Source organism: Thunnus maccoyii, chromosome 10, assembly GCF_910596095.1.
Source record: "Thunnus maccoyii chromosome 10, fThuMac1.1, whole genome shotgun sequence".
In the NCBI taxonomy this organism is placed as follows: Eukaryota; Metazoa; Chordata; class Actinopteri; order Scombriformes; family Scombridae; genus Thunnus; species Thunnus maccoyii.
This window is the reverse complement of record NC_056542.1, coordinates 28,369,499-28,394,267: the sequence shown is the minus strand read 5'-3', so window position 1 is coordinate 28,394,267 and position 24,769 is coordinate 28,369,499. Positions and strand designations below refer to the sequence as shown.

Here is a 24,769-nt window from a genome sequence, read left to right as displayed (position 1 = left end):
TTATTTTTTTATTTTATTTATTTTAAGTGCTACTACAATAGAATGAGCTCAGATGTTTTCCCCTTTTCATGTAACATGTTAGGAACATGAAAACCATTGATTATACCATTGATAAATATATGGATGACATTGAGCAAGGGAAAGCAGGCCAGATAATTACCATTTTACCCATCTGAAGAGACCTCAGCCCTGATATTGGTTTAAACCCAAGAAATAATTGATGCATGCAATCACAAATTGGTTCTCCGCCTAAAATTTGGGCCCATTATTTCATTAGATGAAGCCACATTCTTTGTGCCAAAATTATTTGTGTGTCCAACACAGAAATTCAAATCCTGTTAGTCCTGATAATGTCTGGCGTTTTCAAACCATATCCAAGACAGTGTGACTTTCAGATAGAAAGCATAGGCAAGCACCTTTAAATGCAAACATAAATCAAAATGTTTGGACTTTAAATTGTTTATTTTTTTCAGTTTAATGGTCTGTTTGTTTATGTGCATGTGGGAGCACATTTGAGGCTGCGTTTATGTGTGTGTGTCATTTAGCAGCTATGCTACAGAGAGGTCCTATCCTGGGGTGCCTTCTTGCATATGTAATTGGATGTTACTGTAAATAATTGCCTGGGCATGTGCCAGTGTGATGATGGTGATGATTTGTGTGTGTGTGTGTCGGCTCATGTGTGACTGTATGTGTGTATCATTCTGTATGTTTGTGTGAGTCTGTACGTATGTGTGTGTGTGTGTGTGTGTGTGTGTGTGAGTCAGTGTGTGTGTGTGTGTGTGTGTGTGTGCGAGCGCATCTGCCCCATCCGTACTCCACTCTCAAGTCCCACTGATTCTCCTTTCCAGCCATGTTGAATCCTCTTTTCCTTATCAGGCGAGCCCAGGCCTGCATCAGGCTCTCCTTGCTATGACAGAGGCTACAACAATAGGCCTGCGATACCGCTGCTTAGCGCTGCGTTTCGGAGGGGAAACCTGCCACGGGCGCAGATTAACTACAACACACACACACACAAAATAGATTGCAGCCTCCAAAACAAAACATTTTTCAGAATGCCTCCTCTTGATTAATGAAGCAATGACAAGAAGAAAAATATAATTTCTGAAACAGAAAAATCCGCCGCCACTTGTTAAAGTTTAGGGGTAGCTAACAATAAACATATTGGAGGGAGAGGGTGGGCAAAAGGGGTGAGATAAATGGCTTGAGTGATGGGCTGAATAATTTCTGGAGCATTTTTTGGTTGCACAGGCCCATATTCCTACCCTTGTACTAAATTACACAATAATCACACTCCATCGGCTGACAGCCTCTGCCTCTCTCTCTGTCCCAGGTGAAAATTAGGACAGTATCTTGACATTTTCGCTCTTCTGTAGTCTACAAGCTAAAGCTCTCTGTTCACAGCTGAAAGCAGCACACAGTCTGCACTCGCACATGCCCTCCCACACACGGGCACATACACACACACAAACACACACTGTGACCCAAAATTCACACCTTCAAGTGCATATACACTCAACACGGGGACACACTTGTGCACATGTGTAAGCATACAAGCATTTAATAGCTATGTTCTCCTGCACATTTTAAGAATTTTAAGATATTTATTCTTTACACTCTTTTAGTGTAAGACAGCATCTATAGAGTTGAGAAAATAAATAATGTGACTCAATGTTACGATTTCATTTGGCAGATGCTTTTATCCAAAAAAATAAAGGCTTTATTTTGTATCTAACAAAATTCCAAATGACAGATTTATAGAAATAAAAATTGGTTGTCTTCCTAATTTTGTACATGTGATTTCTCCACTGCAAGCTATTTCCCTTAGGTACATGCATTAAACACTAAATATTCCACCTAGCCTTAGATATTGGCAAAAAATAACGCAGTATCATGACTATGATGATGTATGATTCAAGGTTAACATTGTGAGACGATATCAATTCGTGTTAGGACTAAATTGGTTATTAAGCCAGTAGCGCTTGTTGAATTTATTATTACGTCCTTGTAACCTGCAATGTTCAAATCATTGCCTTTGTGTTAAAAAGAGATCATAGTAGTAGATCTGTTTTATAATAAAACTTGGCTCACAGCAAATTTAACTAATATACAACAAGTATATTAAGATAGAGGACAAGATAAAAAAAACTGCCTCGATCTTAATCTAGAATTAAGCAAGTCTTATGCATTTCAATTACTGTGTAATTTGCACTAAAAGCCCCTCAAAACACATAAAGACCAGAATTCTATTGAATCCAGACTCATTACAGTGCACCTTGACTAAGCCCCAGTAATTAGCATTGGTAAGGCATTGTACAAGAGGCGGCAACACCCTCATCAACACACATTTACAACAGAGCTCTAAATCTGCTGCTCATTAATAGCTTGCCTCCCAATCAATTATTAACACCTACAATGGAAGCCAGGCTCACCGGGGCCAGGCCTCTTACTCCAGGCAAACCGTGGGCCACCTTCTCCTCCCGGTTCTGTCCAGCATAGGTAATTACCGCCTTTAAAGACACCTGCTACTCAATAGCTTCGACCCAGACTGTTAATTTAGCCCCCCGATTGCAGACATTTATGTCTGAGTGTCACTATTAATTTGCGTTAATTTGGAGAGTGTGAGGAGCCGGGCAGAGGCGTTGTCGGCAGCCGGCTGAATGTGCTCGTCGCTCACCTGCGCCGTGGCTGCGGCTGTAATTGGAGTCTAATGGTCTGATTGATCAGTGAGAGAAGTGAGGGATGAGACGGCGCTCTGGCAGCTCCATCAGTCAGACACAGAGGAGAGAGGAGAGGAGGAGAGGAGGAAAGGAGGAGGAAGAGGAACAGAGCAGGGAAAGTGGTCGACAACAGCGGCAACGTCAAATCTGTTTTTCCTTTCTAGGTTTCTAGGTTTCTCAGTCTCTTATTTTTTGTATTTCTGTCTATACCTTGCTTTGAGCAGCCCCTCCTCTGCCTTCTTCACCTTTCCCTTACTATTAGGTGCACTGACCCAAGCGAATTCTTTGATTTTCAGCTCAGACTCTGGTGTCTGGACTCCATGTAGTTGAGAGCTTTCTGTTTCTCCTATTCCAGCGACTCATTAGGTATTTAAATGTTCACAAAATCACATATATTGCACTATTATCGTCTCAGAAATATTAAATGCGGAAACAGGTTGAGAAACTATATTTGGATAAAAAGGTATGCAGTCTATAAGTGATCTAGGAATGATAAAGAGTGTAAAAAAATACCACAGTAAAGCAAGGTATATGAGCTGTCCAATACAGTGCAATGTGATTGTGTTAACAGGTCTGCAACAGCAATAACTATAACTCCAGTCCCTCATGCCAAGCTGAGCCCCTGGGGTCTACAGACCTGCCACGGCCGACCCATCAGCTGTGAAATCTGCTTTCCTCTTTGATAAACGGTCGAGATGTGACCCTATCTCTGTCCTGCAGATGCCCAGATTTCCTGTCATGCTTTTTCCCCTCTGTTTTTTCCTGCTTCCTCCCCCCCCCCCCCCCCCCCAACTCTCTCTCTCTCTTTTTTCATTCTTTCTTTTTCCAAGCTTTATGCCTCTCTTTCCAGCAACTGCATGTAACGCTCCACTCGCCGTTCTTTCTCAGCATCATCCATCACTCTGGTCAGCTACCGAGGCCTGTTGTCCACCAGCAGCCAGCCCACATCGGCTCCCACGCCACAGCACATGTAGCTAGGCCAGCTCTAGCTCCTGCTCCCATTTGCTGCCTCTAGGGACCAGTAAACCCCCCCTCCCATCCTTACCCAACTCTGCATCAGACTTCACAGGGCTACTCTCCAGACACCTGCCAGACCTAACATACTCTCTACCTAAACGACTCTGTGTATGCCAAAGTGCTGCTCCTGTCCAGTTAATGCAAAAGCTGCTTAAATTCACTGTATTTTCATTATTTACAGTAAGCCACTTTAAGGAGTCATTACACTTTAGTCCCTCTCTGGGCGTGATGCCAAGGATTGAGAAACGGACCTACGCACTGTATGTGTTGGCTTTACAAAAATAGCTTGACCTCTAAAAAGTCATATCTGAAATGACGTGTCTCGATGAAGGGATAAAATATGTTTGATTTCAAGGAGGGCATATCAATATCTCACCAGCGGGTGATGTGTTTCAAGCATGAGAGAGATGTCACTCCTGCCATATACCTGGCTGCCTTCGGGTAATTCATTCACCTCTATGGTTTCAAAAATCTAAGAGTAAAAGGAGATTTAATAGTCTGTGGAGGTCACATTTCATAAGAATGACTGAGAGTGCCTCCTAGGTGAAGTAGAGACCCGTGAGCAATGAGCCTTTATTTCTACCTCAAACGCTTTATACCGCCTTGTGACCCTGCTATGCAGCACCGGCCGCCCTGACATGCATCAAAACTAGCCAGCCCTTTTCTCTCCTTCTGTCTCTCTCCTCATGCTCACATTTATTATTGTAACTTTTCCCTCTTTCCCTCTCCAGGTGAGGCATCAGGGTTTGTTCCTGTCCTCAGTCAGTCAGTGTTTGAAGATTTGCACAACTCCCTCGCCTCCCACTGACATAACAGAGATAAATGCAGCACCATGTTCGGGATGTTGCCAACGGCTGCATGTTTAACAAGGCAACAGCTCAATGACTAGAGGTTTGATTAAACTAGAAATCCCGCCTCGTGGTTGTATGCTTCCGCCAACCAGTCAAGTCGCAATTTACATCCATGTCTGTCCAGACTCATTTAATATTATATAATATTATCATATCATACTTGTAGTGAAGACTTTGAAGGAATTGAACAAAAGGTTTTAAGTGTATTTTCCTTGTATGTGTTCACATGCTTGGCCAGTAAAGCTGATTCTGATAAAACACAACATTGTAGGCCTGACAGTAGACAAAGCTTCAGATATGGATGTTGCAGCAAAGACGCTACAAATTCTAAAACATGGTTTCTTCACACACATCTTCAACCTGGCAGCACAGAAGATCTAAACAATCACCACAGCGTCAAAGTGGGCACCCAAGATTAGTGTCACCAATTCAGTGTCCGACCAAATGTGAAATAATTTCCCCCTCTGTTCCTGAGTTAGGGTGTTGAATAATGGCCAGAAAAGTGTTTTTGCAGAACATTATGATGTCACTGTGAAGTTGACCTTTGACCTTTTGGATATAAATGTCATCACCTCATCAGACATTTGTGTGAAACTTTGTCATAATTAGCATATGACTTCTTGAGTTATGGCCAAAAATGTGTTTTGTGAGGTCACAGTGACCTTGACCTTTGACCTTTGACCACCAAAATCTAATCAGTTCATCCTTGAGTCCAAGTGGACATTTGTGCCAAATTTGAAGAAATTCCCTCATGCTGTTCCTGAGATATCATGTTCATGAGAATGGGATGGATGGGTGGACAACCGAAAACATAATGCCTCCAGCCATGGCTCTTGCCAGCACGGAGGCATTAAAAAAAAGAAAAAAGAAAAAGAGATAAAGAAATAAAACCATGCTACTGTAAATGAGATGATTTCCTTGCCATGCAAAAAACTACAGGAACTGATGGAAGTGTCTGGTTTATTCAGTGTCTAAGAAACAAAGTAAAAAGTTGCACCGAACCTTAAAAGGAGGCTCAATAAAACAAAACATGCCAGGTGGGTTAACCTAGTCTTTAATGAGAGACAGTGAGAAGCTGCTAACAGCCAGTACCCCATTTGAGAGATGAAACTAAGGGGAGGAGGAGGGCAAGCAGCAAAGCATTGAAAGGGCCCCCAAGAGAATAGACACACATGAGATGCAATATGCCAGCGCTTCATCCTCTGCTTTTAATTGCGAGGGAGTTTTGGCATATTCTGTAACCCCTCCACAGCCTATTACAGGTGATGACCAGCACCTGCTCACTTAAAAAAAAGAAAGAAAACCTGAGGAGGATCTGGAAAGTAGCAATGAATTCCTCAGAGGGCAGTTAGATAAGAACTTATCACACTTGCCGAGAGCAATCCTGAGGAATACAATCAGTTTATGTGTTTTGTTCAGCAGATAGATGATGAATTTGTTCAAAGTTTGCATCTACTGAAAACACACAAGCAAAAAAAAAAAAAAAAAATTTGAAAAGATGTGTTTATATGACATCTCTTGGTGAGTCTGAGGGTCATTTGAGGGATGGTTGAAGGTTGGTTTTGGATGCCTTTCAGGGAAATTCATGCCGAGATTGCTGGAGAAATATATGGAGTGTGTTACTTTGGAAGGCAACTTGAGGTGTTGCTCTGTCAAATCACTTTTCCACCCAAGGATAACTGGCTTTACCCTGAGAGAAGCCATATTTCATGGCTATAATACGGCCTGAGTTATTTAAAGCCACTGATGACTTCAAAACCACGAGGGGAGCTTAGAAAACAGTTGAAATTGCTCCGAAAATGATTTAATAAAGTTATGCGTTTAAGGAATCTGGGAAAACAGGGGCTGGGGGGGGCTTTGAGTCCAAAATCCTCATGGACTTTTCCTTATGTTTCTTAACGGGATGAATGTGAGACTGGTTACAATTTTAATAGGAATTGCTTAATTAATCCAAATGTAGAATGGAATATCAAACCCATGGAGGACTCTTCGCTCCACCAGAGCAGCAGGTCAACACAAGCCTCTGCTGGGATCTTTAAAACAAGAGATATAAAGCTGCCGGGTGCAGGGTAACATCAAAAATAATGGATTGTGACTTCATTCAATTGAAGCCTGGACTGAGTTCAATTAAAGTGTTTTGTCATAAAATATGCAGATTAAATGGTTAAAATGGATGCACTTCAAAGGCTTTTGTTGGGGGCCAGTTGGATCCCGGAAGAGTCACCTCAATAGGTTCGAATGTCATAGGAATTGCCATTAATATGGTCTTTAGATGTAGGACTTTCTAGTAATCATGTTGCCATGGCTGCCAAAGGCAAAGTTTGACCAAATAAAGTGATCTCACTATAAGTTCTAAAAATCTTGACAATTTCAGGACATTGCTTTTGATCCAAATGGCTTAATAATGGTTGATAAATCATGTATTAATGCTGTGTAGCAAGCCATTAATATGGAGAACATTTAGGTCACCACTTACAGACAGATTTGATCAAGTATTGCCAAATTTAGGATTCTTATTGTGCAACATTAAACCTAGCTACAAATCTTGGTATAACAGTTAATCTCAGTTTCGATTTACTTCTCTAGTCTAGTCTTGTTTTTATAAAATTAGGAACATTGCAAAGATTCAACGTATGCTCAGTTTTAAAGACACTAAAACTGTCATACAGGCCCTGATGTCATAACATCTTCACTCTTTCCACCTGCTTGATAAGTTTTATACAGATTGTACAAAATTCAGCTGCAAGACTTTAAACTAGAACTAAGAGATAAAATCACATTACACCCGTTTTAGCGTCTTTGCTCTGGTTGCTTATTGTGGTTGGTTAATATTTGAAAGGGGTACCCAAATGTTAAAAAGTTGAAAAGTAATTGACCAAAGTAGGGACATACCAGTGTGCTGTTGTCAGTGCTCATCTCGATCTTCCCCTCGAAGGGTCCCCATGTTGTCCCCACAGGCAGCTGCTGCCGGCTGTGGATCCGACGCTCGCCATCTTTAAGGAACGCATCCAGCTCTCCTAAAAACACACCAGAACCAAACGGAATCAGCTACAGTGCTCTATTTAGCACGTAAGTTCCACGTCAAATCACAGTGACGTTCACTCATTGTCCCTTCCCCTCTTCCCCTCAAACCTACATGTGCCCTCATATTATTGAATCAAAGCCCCGCAGTAAACAGTGAAGGTTAAAGCCAAGCAGTTTCAAAATGGATAAGCAAATCAAGCGAGCATCCATCTGATGGTGTTCCTCAGACACACGGTGCGCTAACCTTACTTGAAAGGTGTCTTCTGTTGAGATAATCTCTGTGAGACACTGCAGGCTCGCTGGCTGGCGAGAGCAGCTAGTGGCAGGCCTATTTCTGTTGTTCCAGGAAGGCTGGGCCCTTGTTAGTGCTGTGCAGAGCTCCAGTTAATTAACAGTGAAACCGGATAGCACTGTTAGTACTACCGATGCTCACCTCCCTGACACCCACAGCTATCTTATCTCTAAGATTCAGTGTACTTTTTCGGGATGGTGATTAATCAAATAGTTATGATAAACCCCATGGCAGGCCGTGACATAGTTTACCAAGGAGGATGTTTCCCTGTGTGTGTGTATGTGTCTATGTGTGTTGCAAGGGGAAAGTATGCAGCTCTCAACTGTACATTTCCGGCTGGTTGCCTTGACAACACTAAGAGGTCTTCTGGAGAAAATCTGATGATTCAGACATGTGTAACTTACAAGTTCTGTTGGGTTTTATAAACTTTCTGGGCACAAGAAGTTCAAGAAACTCAAACCAAACACATTTTTATCAAGCCTGAGTCATGTTTGAGGCCTTCTTTAGATTGGACTGTTTTTATCACTGGACTGACCTTTGAGAGGTAAGAGCTCAGAGTCAGCTCTGGGATGTCTGGAGAGATTTCCACTTATTTATTTATTATATTTTTATTAAGGCAGATAATCGTAATATTATAATGCAAACAAACTCTACACGAGTTGTTAACATTGTGTCCTCTAACCTATTTGTTCACACATGTGGCTAATAAGTATTCAGGGCATTTGGTTCATGCTGAATGAGCTGAAGTGATCACTGAACTTTCTGATGCGTCTGTGGTATAATGACCTATTCAACCCTGTTCTACTCTGTAAATATCAGCCGTGTATCTGTGGCATGCTATTGTGTCCGTCTGTTGTGCGGGTATGGAAATGTGCGTTTATGTGCTCCTTTGCATGCATAAACATAATCTAAACATCGGGCTAGTGTTATTACTCGTAACAAATGACACCTTGCTGATCATATGCTCATCAGTGGTGATCAGTCTTGTAACAATGAAGAGCTAAATGTCACCCATTATGATGAAAATCCTCAAACTAAACCTTTGTTATAGTTAGACACAGAATCTCTGAAACACTAACACACAGTATAAACATTTAGTAATGTTTCAAGGAAAATACATGTATAGTTTTGGAATAGGCCCAAAAATAAGATAATCTGAGCTGCATTATCTCATTCTTTCTCTCATTCTGTCTCCTCTCTCCCCCTCCCGTGTTCCTGCTGTTGCATGCTGTCTTCCTGGTGCTGCAGTGGAAGGTGGGTAAGCTCATTACAGAGAAATAATTAAACATTGGTGCACAGCTGGTCGTCATCACTGAGAGCAACAGCCACCGCTTGATGCATTCTGTTTGTCCTCAGATAAGACCCACGGCCTTTAACCGCTTGGATGCAAGTTCCTGTTTAGCCCCGCTTGACACACAGCTCAAACCATCCCCGGCCAACCATTCTGATTTCTTTCCTTTCCCCTTTTCTTTCTTTTTTTGGGTGGGATACATGGAGGAAAAGTGGGTAGCGGGTATTGTAGGTGCGAGAGGTGGGTACAATTCAATTTGTGCCTTTTGTGGTCCACCATGTTTAGGTGCCAGTTGTGTGTATCTCACACCAAATGTTGCCTGAGGACCTTGGCTCACAGATGGCTTGTCACATCTGTTGCAAATACTAGTGGAAGATCTCCACAAAAACACCCATGGATGAATAATGAGTTCCCTTCATGGACTGTCTGTATGTTCTCTATGAGTGTTTACAGGTTTACTAACATTGCAAAAATCTACTGACAGATGTGGCTTATTATCATCTGGGCTACTGACAATTTCTGACCTTATGAGTCCAAAAAGTCTTGATGTCATAGTAATAATTCAATCCCAAATTATTACCTATTACCTATTAACTTACACATCAAAAATACATTTAGAACAAATGCACAAGTCATAGTGTTTAACCTGTCAAACTGCAAACAGTCAGAACCAAAAGGAAAGCTCATCATTGACTATTAGCAGATTTAACAAACCTGTGTTCTCTCTTCAATGTTCCTCATCATCCAATTCTCAAATGCCACACACATGGCCAAAAAGAGCTAATGATATGGCTCAAGAGCTGTACCCCCTCCTCTGAATCCCAACCAACCCCTCTCCGCCACCTTCACCCTCTACACCCCCCCAACCACCACCTACCCCCCACCCCACCCTCGATAAGATCATCATCTGTCGCTAGACTCTAGGGTCTGTTCCTGCACTCCACAGATACTTGGCAGACCAATGAATGTCCCTTTGTGTGGAGAGATCTTCCTCAGATAGCACCCAAGATGCTCCACGCTGGCATCTGTTTGTTTTTTTTGTGTGTGTCCATTTTCTGTTATTGTGCAGAGGAATAGGGAACCTCTTCTCTCCCTTCAGTGGCATATGACTGAATACTAATATGTTTCTCAGTGGCAGGGTGCCAGCCTGGTATGATTTAAAGAATAAATGGGTGTGGACTATTGACAGATAGAGACACTTTCTACTTTAAATATGATGCAATGTTTCCCCTTTTATTGCCCTTAAAGGAGCATTAAGGTAAGGAAAATCATATTATTCCACACTGTCTGACTGTATCACATATACAGTATGGTCTGTATCAGCTTGTTCCAGTTCTTCATTGATGTTATATGATGTTTACACTGATTGAAATATTCAAACCCATGTGTTTTATGGCTGCACCATGCAATCAGATTGAACATTTCTATATAGATGATTTTCTTGCATCATTTTATGCACATTTTTGCAGCTAATTCAGCCTGACGTGTTTGGCATCTTTGGAAACGTTTGGATCTCCACTGGAAATTATAAGTTTAAAAGTTCTAATGGTTTGAATAAAGTGTGATATTTATAGAGTTAAATGTTATAGAAATACAGGATAACTCTCATTTTAAATCTGTTTTATCTGTTTTTTAAATAACACATTTACATTTTTTCAATGCAAAATGCTGTCTAAACAGGTTTGACTCAATTTCAGACTGCAACTTAAAAATTCTTTTCCTTAATACTTCAAAATGCGATGATAGATTTCTCTATGAATGTTTCTATTAATGTACATGAGGTGTAAGACTGAATTTACTTAATATAATTTCTGGCCTGGAGTTAGGTCTGTGCTAATGTTCAGAAATGACAAATGACATCATCAACTTGCTACTGCAGATTAACATTTGTTAAAGCAATGGATCTGCTTGAGCTATTTTCAACATGAATTAGATTTCTCTAACTAGTTCAAAGAGCCGACTTCACGGGGGAAAAAAAAAATCCCTGGAACAGTAAGAAAATACCATGATTACTGATCCAGCAAAAGGTGTACTTCACTATCTTCCAGATGTCTTGAGTATAATAACAGTAAGGGTGGATGTTATAGGGAAACAAAGAACGACAGAGTGGAGACAAGTGGGAAAATATGCTTGAGCTTCACACTGCGGACGATCCCTCTTGATATCAAGCAGTACCTTTGAATCAAAGCAAATAAATGACTGCTGTTCAAAGTTCAATAACCTGAGCGTGGCAATTCAGAGATGTCCTACTGAATCCCAGTCATCTCCACTGATAGGCTGTGTTATAGAGCCAGCAAATGGGCTATAAATTAATATACCATGAGAGAGGCATATGGGGTGAAATGGAATGCACTGTATCGGTTCAACAAAAGGTGCCACATCTTTAAAGCAGATATGTGATATGAAATTTTACAGCTGAAGGAGAAATGTCACAGAGCTTTGATAAGAGAGCGATGAACTTTCTCCCCCCCTACCCAAACCACTATTATCAGGTCCAAGTGAGCAAAATGCATCATTTATAACCCACAGCTCACACTATTATCTCTGAGAAAGGCGCTTGTTTTAAAACACTGAAGGAACCCATCCACCCACCACCAGCACCACACATCTCCTCCTCCTCACCCACCTCTACCCTCCCCAACCCAACCCAGTTAAACCCGCCTAGATGTGGCTGCTTCTGGCGCAGGTCCCTTTGAACAGCAAGGGGGAAAGAGTTGACCGTTTGCTGGAGAGCAAGTTTCCAGGCAACCACATGAGTTTGGTCAAATGAGGAGTGGGGTGTGTTTATGTGTGTGGAGAAGAGAGAGAAGAGTGGGGGTGATTTGGTAGGGGGGATTCACCCTTTAGGTCAGGCTTGTTTTCAGGCGGTGTACGGCTTGGGGGGAAAGAGTTAAACAAGCCAAGGGGATTAGGGCATTTTAGCTCTGACACTCCACACAGGCTGAGCAGGGGGTTGTGGGGGTTCATTGGATGGAAGACACCCACCCCCCTCATTGTAGAAAGTCTCAACAATGCCTTCAAAATAGAGCTCAGAGACAGCTAGGAATTCAGGTGTTTCAACGCCATTGGCAGTAAAGAATGTCGATATTGGACTCTTCTGAAAAACATCTAACAGATTACATGAAATGCTGATGAAATTCTGATTGGTTAAGGTAGGGGGGAATATCACGGTTAATGCAAATAAAAATGGTAAAGTTATGGTTAAGGTTGGGCAATTAAGGTCCTTTTCAAACCTGTATTGTTTGGTTGAACTCTGGTTCATGTTCCCCCTTGGTATGATTAATTAGGGCAGCAATCATACCTGGATGTGAACCAAAACAACCACGCCAAGACAAATTCTGACCTCATTCTAACCTAACTACTAGGCGTACCATGCAAGTTTGTGCTAAGAGCTAAATGGCTCCCTTAGCCAGGTGCACTTTGCATAGTGGGATGCTGATGTGTGACTGGAGTAGCAACGAAGTACGTTGCCTCCTTGATATTTGGGCAGCTAGGACCTTCTTTAGGATCTTCTTCCTGTGTTTACTTTCTCACTCCTACCCCAGACATAACTAACCAGTGAGAGGAGTGAATGTCCTCACGTGGCTTTCAGTGATGCAGTTTGATTTTCTTGAACTTTTCCTGTGTGAAAAGAAACGCAAGAGGAAAATGCAATTTACACTGATTAGGACCAGAGCAAATTAACTAGAGGTTTAAAAACATTGCTTAAAGTTTAGCAAAAGACGGTGGTTACGATTATTAAAAAGGCAAACCTGAATTGCAGGTCTGTGACAAGACTCCTCTAACATGCAACCCACCCGTCCTCCTTCTCAACCTCCACACTCTTACTTTCCAGCTCGCTACATTAAGGATCACACTACTTCCTGCATTGGTACTGAATGTTGGCGTTGGATGTAAATCATGAGGATAACCCAGGATCTTGCCCATAGCCCTCTTTGAATCTGAACTGAAACAAAGAACCCCACACACACTCACTCACATGCAAGAACTTGCTCCTGCAGTACATTATCAACATGGAGACTGTTGTTTGGTGTCATTGAGCAATTGAAATATACCAGCTGTCAAGCACTCAGTTTCATCAAAAGCCTGGCGAAGTTAGCGGCGGGCCTGCTGACAACAATCTGTGAGACATCCATCTTTAGAGAAGCACTACAATTTCTATTGATAGCATGTAAAGGGAGACAGCAAAACTTAAAGAATGACTGTCCTCACACAAAGATATCTCCCTATCGCCGACAACATCTAGAGGACACACACCACTCCTGCTGCAATCTGATTATTTTAAATGCTTTTCTTAAAATTTCAGAACCATCAAAAGGACATTACTCCACCTGAGTGTGTCAGGATGAATGAGTAATTGATGGTATGTTCGTTGGGAATGCATGTATTTGAGATGGATGGATAAAATGGCTAGGAATTTAGCTGCAAAAGGAAGTTGTTATTTTGGCTGCTCAGTCTTGTCATAAATAAGTGTGTAAAACACAGCATGACATGAAATCGTTATATTTGGAAGGAAATATAGGTAGAGACTGGATTGGAATATCCTCTGTGCTATGAAATATCTAAACAAACAACTTTTTAGCAAGGAACACAAGTAAACAACTACTTCAGGTCTTGATATTCTGCAGTTAATTCAGCAAGAGACTATTTTTAAAGTACTCCTGAATCTCCTCCCAAGTCAATTACCAGCCTGCAACTTCCCCTGGGTAACGGGGAATTCTGTTTTTTCCTGGGTGACCTAGTTGTCTTTTGTGAGTAGGTTTTAGCCGGAGCAGTTTGACAGTCAACAGATAAGATGGATTAAGCTTTTTTTTTTTTTTCATCCAGTTTTGATGTGAACAGCGTAAAAGCGGGTTAAATCATTGAGTTTCAGGAGTATTTTTAAATGCCTGGAGATAGCGCGATAAAGGAGCTAAACCTAAGACTTGGGCTGGGAAGGTCAAGGTCGCAGCTTTGGAGAGCAGCTACCCGGCGACGGGGCCAGCTCTCGTCTCTCTCAGAGCGAGCTGAGCGCCACAGCCGAGTCCACCTCTCATCACTCCCAGAAAAGATACACGAAAGGAGTGAAACAAAATCCAGCGAGGGCTCTACAGGCGACATCAAAGAGCAGTGCACCCTTGCTTCGCGTGGGTGCATGTGAGTGTGTGTGTAAGTAAGCAAGTGTGTGAAAGTGGAGGGGAGGGTTGTTTAGTTCCTGCGTGCTTTTACGTGCATGCATGAATGAGTGTGTGTGCCTGCCAGTGTGTGTGTACACTGTAAAATATCGTTCCTCCATGAGCAACTAGCTCCATAATTATGTTTTGATTATTTGCGAGTACTAAAATAAAACAGCAATTAATCTGTTGATGTAAGACAGAAAATAGAAGTACAACGTACATATTAAACAAACCAGTTTACCGAGCGATGCAGCATTAAAACAAAATCACATTTTGAGAATATAATTTGTACAACACCCCCCCCCCCCACCCCCCCACCACCACCGCCACCACCACCACCATCAACACCTCCCTTTCCCGCCTCCCCCAAACCTGATCTGAGGCGTGCTTAACATGTGCATAGGAGCTGACAGCCGTACAATCACGTGACGCAGCTCAGCCAATCCTGAATTCATTTGAATTTTAAGCTGCGCGGTGATGAAGCCACTTGAGCAAAAGAAAAGGTGAAGAGGCAACTGAAATAACAAACAAATCAAGAGTGATGCACCGGGTCAAACACTGCATGTAACATGTTTGTTTATCACATGTCACATCTGGCCAACACTGAGAGGTTTTTGGTCTGAAACATTTCTGAGGGGACATATTTAGACACATTTTGTGGACGTGTATTCCCCCACTGCTCCTCATGTCGGTGACAGGGGAGAGTAATCCTATACACAGGCTGCTATTGTGAAATGAGAAACTAGCCTCCTTCACTGCCAGAGACCAGATGCACCTCTCTCTCTCTCTCTCTCTCTCTTTCTCTCTCTCTCTCTCTGTCCTAATCTGTAAACGACTTAAAGGAGCCTTATCTCCGGGCTCTTCTGCTTCATTTCATGCTTGATTTACTTTAATTTGTCTGATAGGGCACAAGGATTTGGAAATGGCCCATCTTTCGGTGGAAAATGTTCTGATTTTTCTCCGGCATTGTTATGTGGAGGTTTTTGACTTTTCTCTCCCCCCCTCTCTCTCTCTCTCTCTCTCTCTCTCTCTCACACACTCCTTCTCTTTCTCCATCTCCATCTCTCACCCACTCCCCCTCCTCCTCTCTCTCTCTCTCCCTCCCTCCGACCCTCCCTACCTCCTTCTCTCTCCATCATCTCTCTTTTTTTTCTTTGGGGTGGGGGGAGGGGGGGTGATGGGGGGGGGAGGGATCTTGCTCCAGTGCAACAGTCTGTTTGACTGCATTTAGATTCGAGCTAACACAGCAGAAACAAGTTTTCCATGAGGTGTGATTTTGTGATGGGTGACGGCGACACTGGATTCGTGTTTGCCTTTCAGATCCACATTGGGCGCAGAGCAGCCGAGTGCTTCAAACCACAAAGATCTTATGTTTAAGTTAAGAGACGACTGGCCCTCCAGTTTAGCAAGTGGGTGAGCGGCTGGCGCTGATAAAGTTGCTCCACAATGAGGGACAGGGACGAGCGACATGTCTACAGATGCCTCGAGTTCTTTTTCTGCTGGCAGAACTCAAGTACTTGCATGGCTGTCTGGCTGCTCCCGTCACCAAGACATTTTCTCACTTCTATTTAGTGACTGAATGACAGTAGAAGCAGTGAGCTATGATTAGAGAAGCCCATATCTTACCAGATCCTGAATAATCTCCATCCCCTCCCACCAATGAGCAAGGCACAGAGGCGGCACAAAAAGCCAGAGAAAAAGAGACAAGGAGAATGGGCAGAGCTGTCCTGTGTGTACAGAGATGTCATATGGCTCCAATGGCCTCCTCTACACACTCAGCGTGACCACTGAGAGGCAAAAGAAAAATCTAAATCTGTACAACCTGAGTCAGTCTGACTGATCTGAACAGTGGTAGTCATAATCATTCAAATTTGTGCAGAAAAAAATGGAGGTGATAAAAAACAAACAAACACTGCAACATGAATTGGAGGTCTACATTAAACAATTAAAGTCATTCTCAACAGCTACTTACATGTGTGAAAAAAAATCTATTTCCCACACAAACTGACATTAAACGTCACTAACCCCACCTCCAAACACAATGTGCAGAAACAAATGGTTAACTACACACACATACACACACAGACACACAGAGGAAGAAACAGGGAGACCATTGAAATTCATCTCACAGCCTGAATTTACTTAACTGCGGGTCTGTGCGCGGTGATAAACGGAGTGATGATCCGGCAACACGTCTTTATCCATGCTTTGCTTTAATTAACGGCGGCTTGTTTGTTGAAAAGATGATTAATATGCCAATGAAAATTGCATAATTGAATACCACAACACTCGCACAATCAGGGAGGAACATGCCATTTTTTATTAACTTTTTATTATCATTATTATTACTATTATTTGGTATTTTAATTCACTTGACAAGCGGGCCCCACCCCCCACCACCCCTGAACAAAAAATAAGAGGAGGCGGAATTGGCGTGACCAGTGGGCCCAGCTGGGCCCAGCTGTTCATCACCTATGAGAGGCTTTCACAGGCAGGGGCACTGTTCTGATATCAATACCTATCAGTGTGAACGCTTTGTGTGTGTGTGTGTATTTATGTGTGTATGAGACAGAGAAAAGGTTAGGGGGTTGGGGTTTTGGGAGAGATATTGCATGGATGGGATGAGTGCATTCCTATGGCCAAATAATAATGAGAAACACCAAACTGAATGAAAGTAAACCAGTATTGCACACATGCATATGAAACTAAGCACTATCTGAAGTGCTGGCATCCAGATTTTGCAAAAAGCCTTGCAAATTCATGTATGAAAAAGAACTACAAACCAAAGTCACTCAAATATACTCTGTAGTTTTATTTAAAAAGGCCAAAAGAAATGAAAATTTCCACATGCAAGTAAGTTTCAGTTGAGCAATCCAGTTTACCCAGTATTATATCCCCTAGCACAGCTTGCACAAGTGTCTCCATGTTAATGCTAAATACACACATCAAATATTCAACCAATTACAATGATACCTCTTAGAAAAACGTGTGCCTGGGAGGGTAAGCATTGCAGAACAAACATATTCAGAGAGCTAAAGAAAGACACGATGGGTGTCAAGTCCCTGGGGGCAGAAACACCACCACCAACCGCGTTTTAAGTCAGCTTCATATTTAGCAACAGCTCTCGTTTTTTTTCCTGCTGAATTCTTTGGACTTGTTCATGTGAAATAATAATCACAGTAAAAAAAGATATCATTGTGATTTTTTTTAAGTGGACATAAATTTGGTTGAGATGTGGACAAAATGGTTGGGAGTGAATTATCTTATTAAGGGCATTCTCAGTATGCCACATCCTACGTATCCATACAAAACTAGAACTGAATATGGTGACATCTTCCTCAGATGATAAGAACGGTGATTGCATTTTGCCCTATTTTAGATTATATAACTAACAACCATGAAGTTCCTTCATAAAGCCTCTTAGTATAGCGGATCAGTGACTAAATTTGCATCAAGGCGATGCAGCACAGGAGTACAGTGATTTGTCTAATCTCTTGTTGCATATTTCATCATTATAATCACACATTGTGAAATGTGTGTGTGTGTGTGTGTGTCTGTTTGTGTGTATGAGTGTGCGCATTTTTGTTACCTCATTGGGACCTTTTCCGGTATAAACACCGACCTTGTCAGGAACAGTAGTCCTCATGGGGACCAAAGCCTGGTCCTAATGAGGCAAAATGTCATTTCTGAGGTCCTGGTTAAGGTTAGTGGTAAGGTGTGAACTGAGGCTAGGTTAAGGTTAAGGTTAGGTATGAATTGGTTATGGTTACGGTTAGGGTTAGGGTTCGGGTTAGGCTGTCCACAGTGAATGGAAGTCAATGTAATGTCTTAACAAGCATAGCTACGCAAACTATGTGTGTAGAACATGTGTGTATCATTCTGTATGTATGAGTGATTGGAGTCTGTACGTGTGTGGCAGTGGTGGAGGGGGAGGGTGTTTTCTCTCTACACAGGTGATGCATACAGTATAGAGCCTTCATCATCAATCTCTTAAGAAATAAATGTATTTGCAATAAGACGGACAATGTTTACACATAGCACTTTGATTGCAATTTAATTTTACATCGCTCAGGGCCCAGAACTCACAGAGAAGCTGATGATGTACTTTCATCATCAGTATCAGCAATCTCAGTGTCATTCATGTTTTGTGAGACTTGTCAGAAGACTTTTGAATAAACCCCTGGAGGAGCGAGATAAAACCTTCCTTTTCTCAGAGAGAATTGCCATGATGCACGTCCAAATTTCTTGATTACAAGACGAGGGGGGGAGAAAAAAAATAAAACCTTGAATGAAAGCCTGCGCGGAAAGTTTTCAGTTTGCTGATATAACAGTCAAGTGTGTCTATAAGTCTACTTAAAACGCTTAGGTATCAGTGGAGACAGCTGCGACACCCTCGTCTTATGATTCTGTCGAGACAGTACACTATCAAACCTTTCATACCGTTCCCAAGCTACATTTCCGGTGACAAAAGCTTTGCGAAAGCCTCCTGAAGGATTCATCTATATCCTAATATTTCCAATCCAATTTAACTGGAGCAGCCGGAGTGGTCTGAGCACTAGTTTACCAATCTTTGCTTTCCAAGACTCCGTGTGCTGAAGGCTTGAGGGGTTCAATCAATGGCGCTTTGATCTCGGCTGGAACCATAATTATTTAACATTGTTACAAGGATTTCTCTAATCCATCCTACCATTAAATCCCTTTTACACCCTCATCTTCTGCAGCCTAATCTGCATCTGGGTGCTCCGTTTGTCTCTCTCCCTCATTTCGGCTCACCCCTCCTTCCTTGACGACACCCTGACTTTATAATGGACTTGGGTGCCGAGTTAGAAAATGCCTGTTTACTGAGAGCAACCTGACTGAACTGTGCACAAATGGACTGTTGCTGTGAGAGAATTTAAAAGTTTTCCTCTGTATTTGTACTCACTTTTACTTTTAGTTCAGTTGAAGCCAAATGGCAAAAAGGTTCTGCAGCTAAAATGCAAAAATATGAACAATACTTCATGCACCATCGATTACATTTAAACTGAATTGAGCTATCTCAATAAAAACCACATTAACATTAATGTTTCCACCTTCATTTTAGCGTTTTCATCGTTTTTTTACACCAGGACAGGAAGTTTCTTTACATGAACTGAGGGAATTTCAAAGTTCAGGTGACTGATGCCCAAAAGGTTTAATCCCATCTGTTTATTTTGGTGATCACTTTGACTCACAACAAAAAGGGCCCACTGTCCTTTTGCAAATATTTGCGTGTCTGTGTTTCACCATGATATAAATAGCAGCACGGGCAACTGCAAACATTTGTTGAGGCACCTGCCACAGTATCGTGGCCATCTGGTCTTCCAATTCTCCTAGCATGACATATGTGCATTAAACCTGAAATGGTTATTGTTTTTTTTTCTTTATTTATTTTTTGGGAGACTGAAAGAAGACTGATCGGCCACAGACCTTTCTGGGTTGGCTGGAGTCAAAAATGAGACTCGAGAGTTTTTACATCTGAGTGAAGCTGCGTTTTCAGCGTGTGCATGTTTGATGTCTTGAAAGGGGAAGGAAGGGGGGGGATGGATGAAAATGGTTATCGTTTTCTGGGCTGTGGGGGGAGGCTTCTCTTTTCTTGTGCTCCGTCTGTGTCCGACTGTCAGGTAGATTCTTAGATGGCCACTCCTTTCGGCTGACCCCTGCTTCGCCCTGGCCAATGCCCAGCTGGCAGTGGAAGCTGAGCAAGCTGGGCCACGCCAGCCATCAGGGACAGCCAAGAGAAGAGATTTGTGGACAAGGTGATCACATTGCTTCTGTCACACTCCGTTTGCATCTCCTTCTTTGCGGTGTGACTTATCTTCGGTGTATTTGCTGCTATATATTACATTTTGATGTCACTACTGTATATGATGCAAAAACAGTAGGGAACAACTACTTAGCATTAGAAGTTAGAGAGAAGAATTTAACCAATGTGGGATTTAAAAGGTCGTCACTTACAAACAGATAGTAGCGTAAGTCACTCTGTTGGTTGATCACACTCACAAAGTAAGGTTTTCAGAAAATGTTAATGAGCTGTTAGAGAGCGACTCATGGTGTATATAAGTCTTCTTTTACTTACAGACAGAAATAAAAATGAATTCATGTTGTCTGTAATGTTTCGTCTGTTAAAGGGGAATTCTAGTAATTTAATGTTGCACTTTCATGAAGTTGGGGGAGACTAATTAAAAAAACTAGAAAGGTCAATTTTAAAGCAGCAAAGTCTGAGATTGATCTGAATTTTAGTATCAAGGGTAGGCCCCCAAAACCCTACATCCCACATTTCCCATAATGCAACTCAACTGTATCTTTAGAATGTGATTCCTTGACTGGTAAGTGTCAATGTCCAAACTCCATGCCCTCATTTTGTAACTAAGGCTTTCTGATTTAAATTTGTTGACTAGAAGCTGAAGCCAAAAAGCCAGACTTGATGTTTTAATAATGTTTTACTCTGCAAAGATGTGGTCAAAAACAACTTCTCACAACAGATGACAATAAAGTTGTGTTGCCTTGTATTCTGTATTCATTGTGATATAGTTATGAAACTTACTAATACTGCTACTAATAAATCACATGCAGAGGAAATGTATGTGTAAATTCTGCATTACAATAAATTCAGGTCAACAGGTTTACAACCAGTGTAGTATTGATCAATTATAAAATAAATATGTAATCAATCAAACTTAGTCATGTCCATGGTGGACAACAGAAACTGGCAAATGTGCAGTTTCTATAGTTAAAGGCCAATATCAGCTTCTAATCTTGATCCAGTGGTCCATTAGTTTATAATAGTATATAAGTATTAACATACTGTATGTATAACTAAATAGCACACTGAAGAAAATCCTACTTTACAGGCTAGACACTTCTTAGCAGAAATGACAGCGATCACAATTACAGTGCTCTTAACGAACCCTGGATTTTCATGACTTTCATAGGGGGTTGTGGTTTACACGAGCAAGCATTTAGATAAGGCTGAGAACAAGTTCATTAGCGGAGTTAGCTAGCTAACACACACCATTCCCAATTAGCCTAGAGGAGAGCAAGCGGGAGAGAATGAGAGAGACGGAGTCAGATTCTTATCACCACTAGTCCATGAAAATGAATAGAATAGCATGACATGCTATCTCCCAAATCAGCGGCTGATTGCGAAACATCCGTGACGAGAAATGAACACGAGACAGAAGATCAGTGCACAGATTTGCTTAAGGACATACTTGTAGAGACGAGGGGAGAGAAAGGGAACTCGCTGGGTGTTCCACATCAGAGACCCAACAGAGAAGAGCCAGCTATCAGATTAATAGCGAGTCATTCTGTATGGTTCTCTGCTGCTCCAGACAGAAAGACAATCAGAGAACAGGGGGCAATCGCAGACAGCACTTGACATGAGTTACTAAAGTGGAGATGAAATGCAGGGACAAAAAAAAAGTTCAATTACAGGATGTAGATTGTAAAGGCTTTTGTTGTTACTCAGCAAAAGGGAAACGGTATGGAGGTGCTTCAATAGATTCACCAAAGCAGGTGGGCATGTACCGAGTTAGCCCACCTCATTAAAAGGCTTCACTCTCTTTTTATGCAACAGCCATTACACATCCTATTCAGATGCACACGCGCAGTGATTAAAAATTATCTGTTGGTGATCATAATCACACCTGCTTAAACTTAAGCCAAAGAATAACAAAGAACTTTTGAATGCTGAACTATCTGAACATTTACAAAGAGATTAAAGGGTAGACAGTCTCAAACTAAATAAATTTGCTTTTAATCGCTGTGAACAGGAAGTCATGTCATTTCAAATGTTCCTATCTGATTGTCTGATTCCCCTCTTTATTCAAATTATAACATGCCCATCTGACTTTTCCAGCACAATGGTAAAAATTAAAAAGGGAAATGACCTTTCATGGCAGCCATGATGGGAGAGTGAATGGCATTATTATGCGCCAAGATTAATTTCTGCCCACTCTGTGCTGCCCATTGAGAAAACAGAGGAGGGGCACAAACGCCTCAGTGTAAGTCAATCATTAATTGGTTGGAATATTATAGAGATGTTGATAATTGTACAGTGGTGGTAAAATGTTGATTATAAATTTTTTGTTTTTCTTTGGTAATCCATGCTGCTAAGATCAAGCCTGGGTGTATACAATACATATATAGAGGCAGGTTGCTTTGAGTTGGATGCAGCCATGTGCTAAGTGCCATTTTCAGTATGTAATACAGCAGAGATTAGGACACTGTGTTGAAGTCTTCAAACCGAATGTCACTTGATAACTCAGAACCACTCAGGCTGTGGTTTAGTAAAACATGAAATGGGCATCATGTTTCACATCACCTCCTCTGCAGTTCAACTATCCTCACTATATGCAAGAGACACATAAAACTCCAGCCTCCCTTCTCTCTCTCTCTCTCTCTCCGCTGCCAATCCAGCACTGTGTTTCTGAGCCTCTAATTCTCATTCTGATGGCTAAGTAGAGGGGGAAGCATAATTACAGTCAGTCATACATCTAGTCATGCTACATCCATCCCTCCTTTTCAAAGCAGTATTTTTAAGCTCAGCATTTTCTCGCCCAAAACGGCCTTTTCCCGCATGTGATGCCTTCTTTTTGTCATGGCCCCCATAGTTCTGAGCTGACCCCCTCAGCCCTGTCTCCTGACTGATCACAGTGATGGTTTATTACTGTCGTCCCAGCGCTCTTATCTTTAGCCAGCAATGCTCATTTCCTTCCCCAGATTTAAATGCAAATGTGAAATTTAATGATAAATGCATTATCTGATAGGTGCGATAACACTGATTCACTGTCAGTATAAAATACACACCCCGGGGGGCTTCGAGCTAGCAAGCACAACTTGCCCAAATCCACTTTTTTCTCTCTCTCTCTCTCTCTCTCTCTTTTCTTTTTCTTTTTTTTTTTTTTTTTTACAAACGCATGTACCTGCAATAAATTCTTGAGGTCATTTTATGCATTAAAAGGAATCATATTTTGTGTGTTCAGCAGTGTGGGTTTGGGCTATTGCTGAGCAGTAATTGCTGCAACTATCTTGTTCAATGTATTATCCATCACTTTGATGAAGTTACTTTTAGTAAAAGGGCAAAACAAGATTAAAAAATGTATTGTAAACTCTTCAAAAAAGCTACATCTGCATTGCATTATAGGGCTTTAAAAAGACACAATAAACCTGCTTTTTGATCAAGCAATTGTTGATAATGTAATGTACTGTTAACTTAATGGTGGGTATACATACAGTTAAAGCATGTCCTATTGAATACAGACTTCTGTCTCATTTATCCATCTAAAGTTGCCATACTAGACATGATGCTTTCTTACTTTAGAGTACCTTCCCTCAAACAGTAGTTAACATATTATAACATGCATTGCAGTTTAGTAACAATAACTTTGCCAGATGGCCCTCAGAGACTCTCTAGGAAAGATATGTGAAGATATGTGACTTTGCTTACTTGGACCATCCCATTCATCCGGCCCCACTGCAGCATGCCTGGTCTTCTCAGCCTGCCCGTCCACCTCCGACTCTCCCGCTTCTCGGTTGCCCTCTTCCTCTCCTGCAAGGCAGAAAAAATTAAGTTCTATAAAGCACACAAAACACAAACTGAGCAGCACTCAATCTCAAATTAATGTTCAGACACCTAATGTAATTAAGCACAGCATTATGGACTGCACTGCTCTTCCAAAGGGCAGATTCTTATGGACTTTGGATATTATCCTGGCAAAAACAACCTAGTTTTATAACTCTTTCCTATAATGCGTGCGTGTGTGTCTCACAATGTGCAGTCATGCTCGCATGTAAACTCTTGTCATTGTGTGTGACTCTGTGTTTTCATGTATACACAGTACTGTATATGTACATTTGCAGTGAGCTCACCAAGTCCAGCTGCACACTTTTATGTAAAAGCAGTTCCCATGAGAGCTTGCAGGAACAGGAGGAAGCCCAATGGAACAGGAAGGAAAGCAATGTGTGGGAGAGAGGTGGCTATTTATTACCGTTTGATCTATTGTGGAGCGAGCTAGAATGTGTGTTATAGGATGTAGGGCTGATTTACAGTCTCGGGGCTCACACAGACCATGCTAAAGGATATTTGGGTATCTCTCTCCAGGATGTAAGTGCTTAAAGACCTTGTTAAACAGACTCCACCTCTGAGTGCACAGCAGTTACACTGACGGGAGTGCTTGTTGAGCGTTCTTAGATGCACTTATTGGGAAAAAAAACTATTTTTGCATGCCTACAGTAAGCACAGTTTGTACTCAAAGTTCATAGGCACATAAATCAGTGCTTAGTAGGTGCCCCTAGTGTGGTGCTCTAAATAAATCCAATGTGGCTAACGCAGTGGTTGCAGAGTGTCTCTCCAAACTCGGGCAAGTAACAGCAAACCTGCTCGCGGCATGTAGTGGTGG

General features: G+C 41.7%; 1 protein-coding gene across 4 annotated transcripts in view; it reads right to left on the bottom strand.

Moving 5' to 3' along the window:
• zfpm2a (zinc finger protein, FOG family member 2a) overlaps nucleotides 1–24,769 on the bottom strand; it is a 118,622-nt gene that overhangs the window by 55,294 nt on the left and 38,559 nt on the right. For 3 of the 4 annotated variants that reach the window (XM_042424589.1, XM_042424590.1, XM_042424588.1), the window contains 2 exons: nucleotides 23,818–23,919; nucleotides 7,478–7,602 (listed from right to left, as the gene is read on the bottom strand). In XM_042424589.1, the coding sequence (XP_042280523.1) occupies nucleotides 7,478–7,602; nucleotides 23,818–23,919 (227 nt within the window). Of the gene's footprint in view, nucleotides 1–7,477; nucleotides 7,603–7,853; nucleotides 7,957–23,817; nucleotides 23,920–24,769 lie in introns of those variants that run through there. The other variant, XM_042424591.1, reaches the window with a different exon arrangement.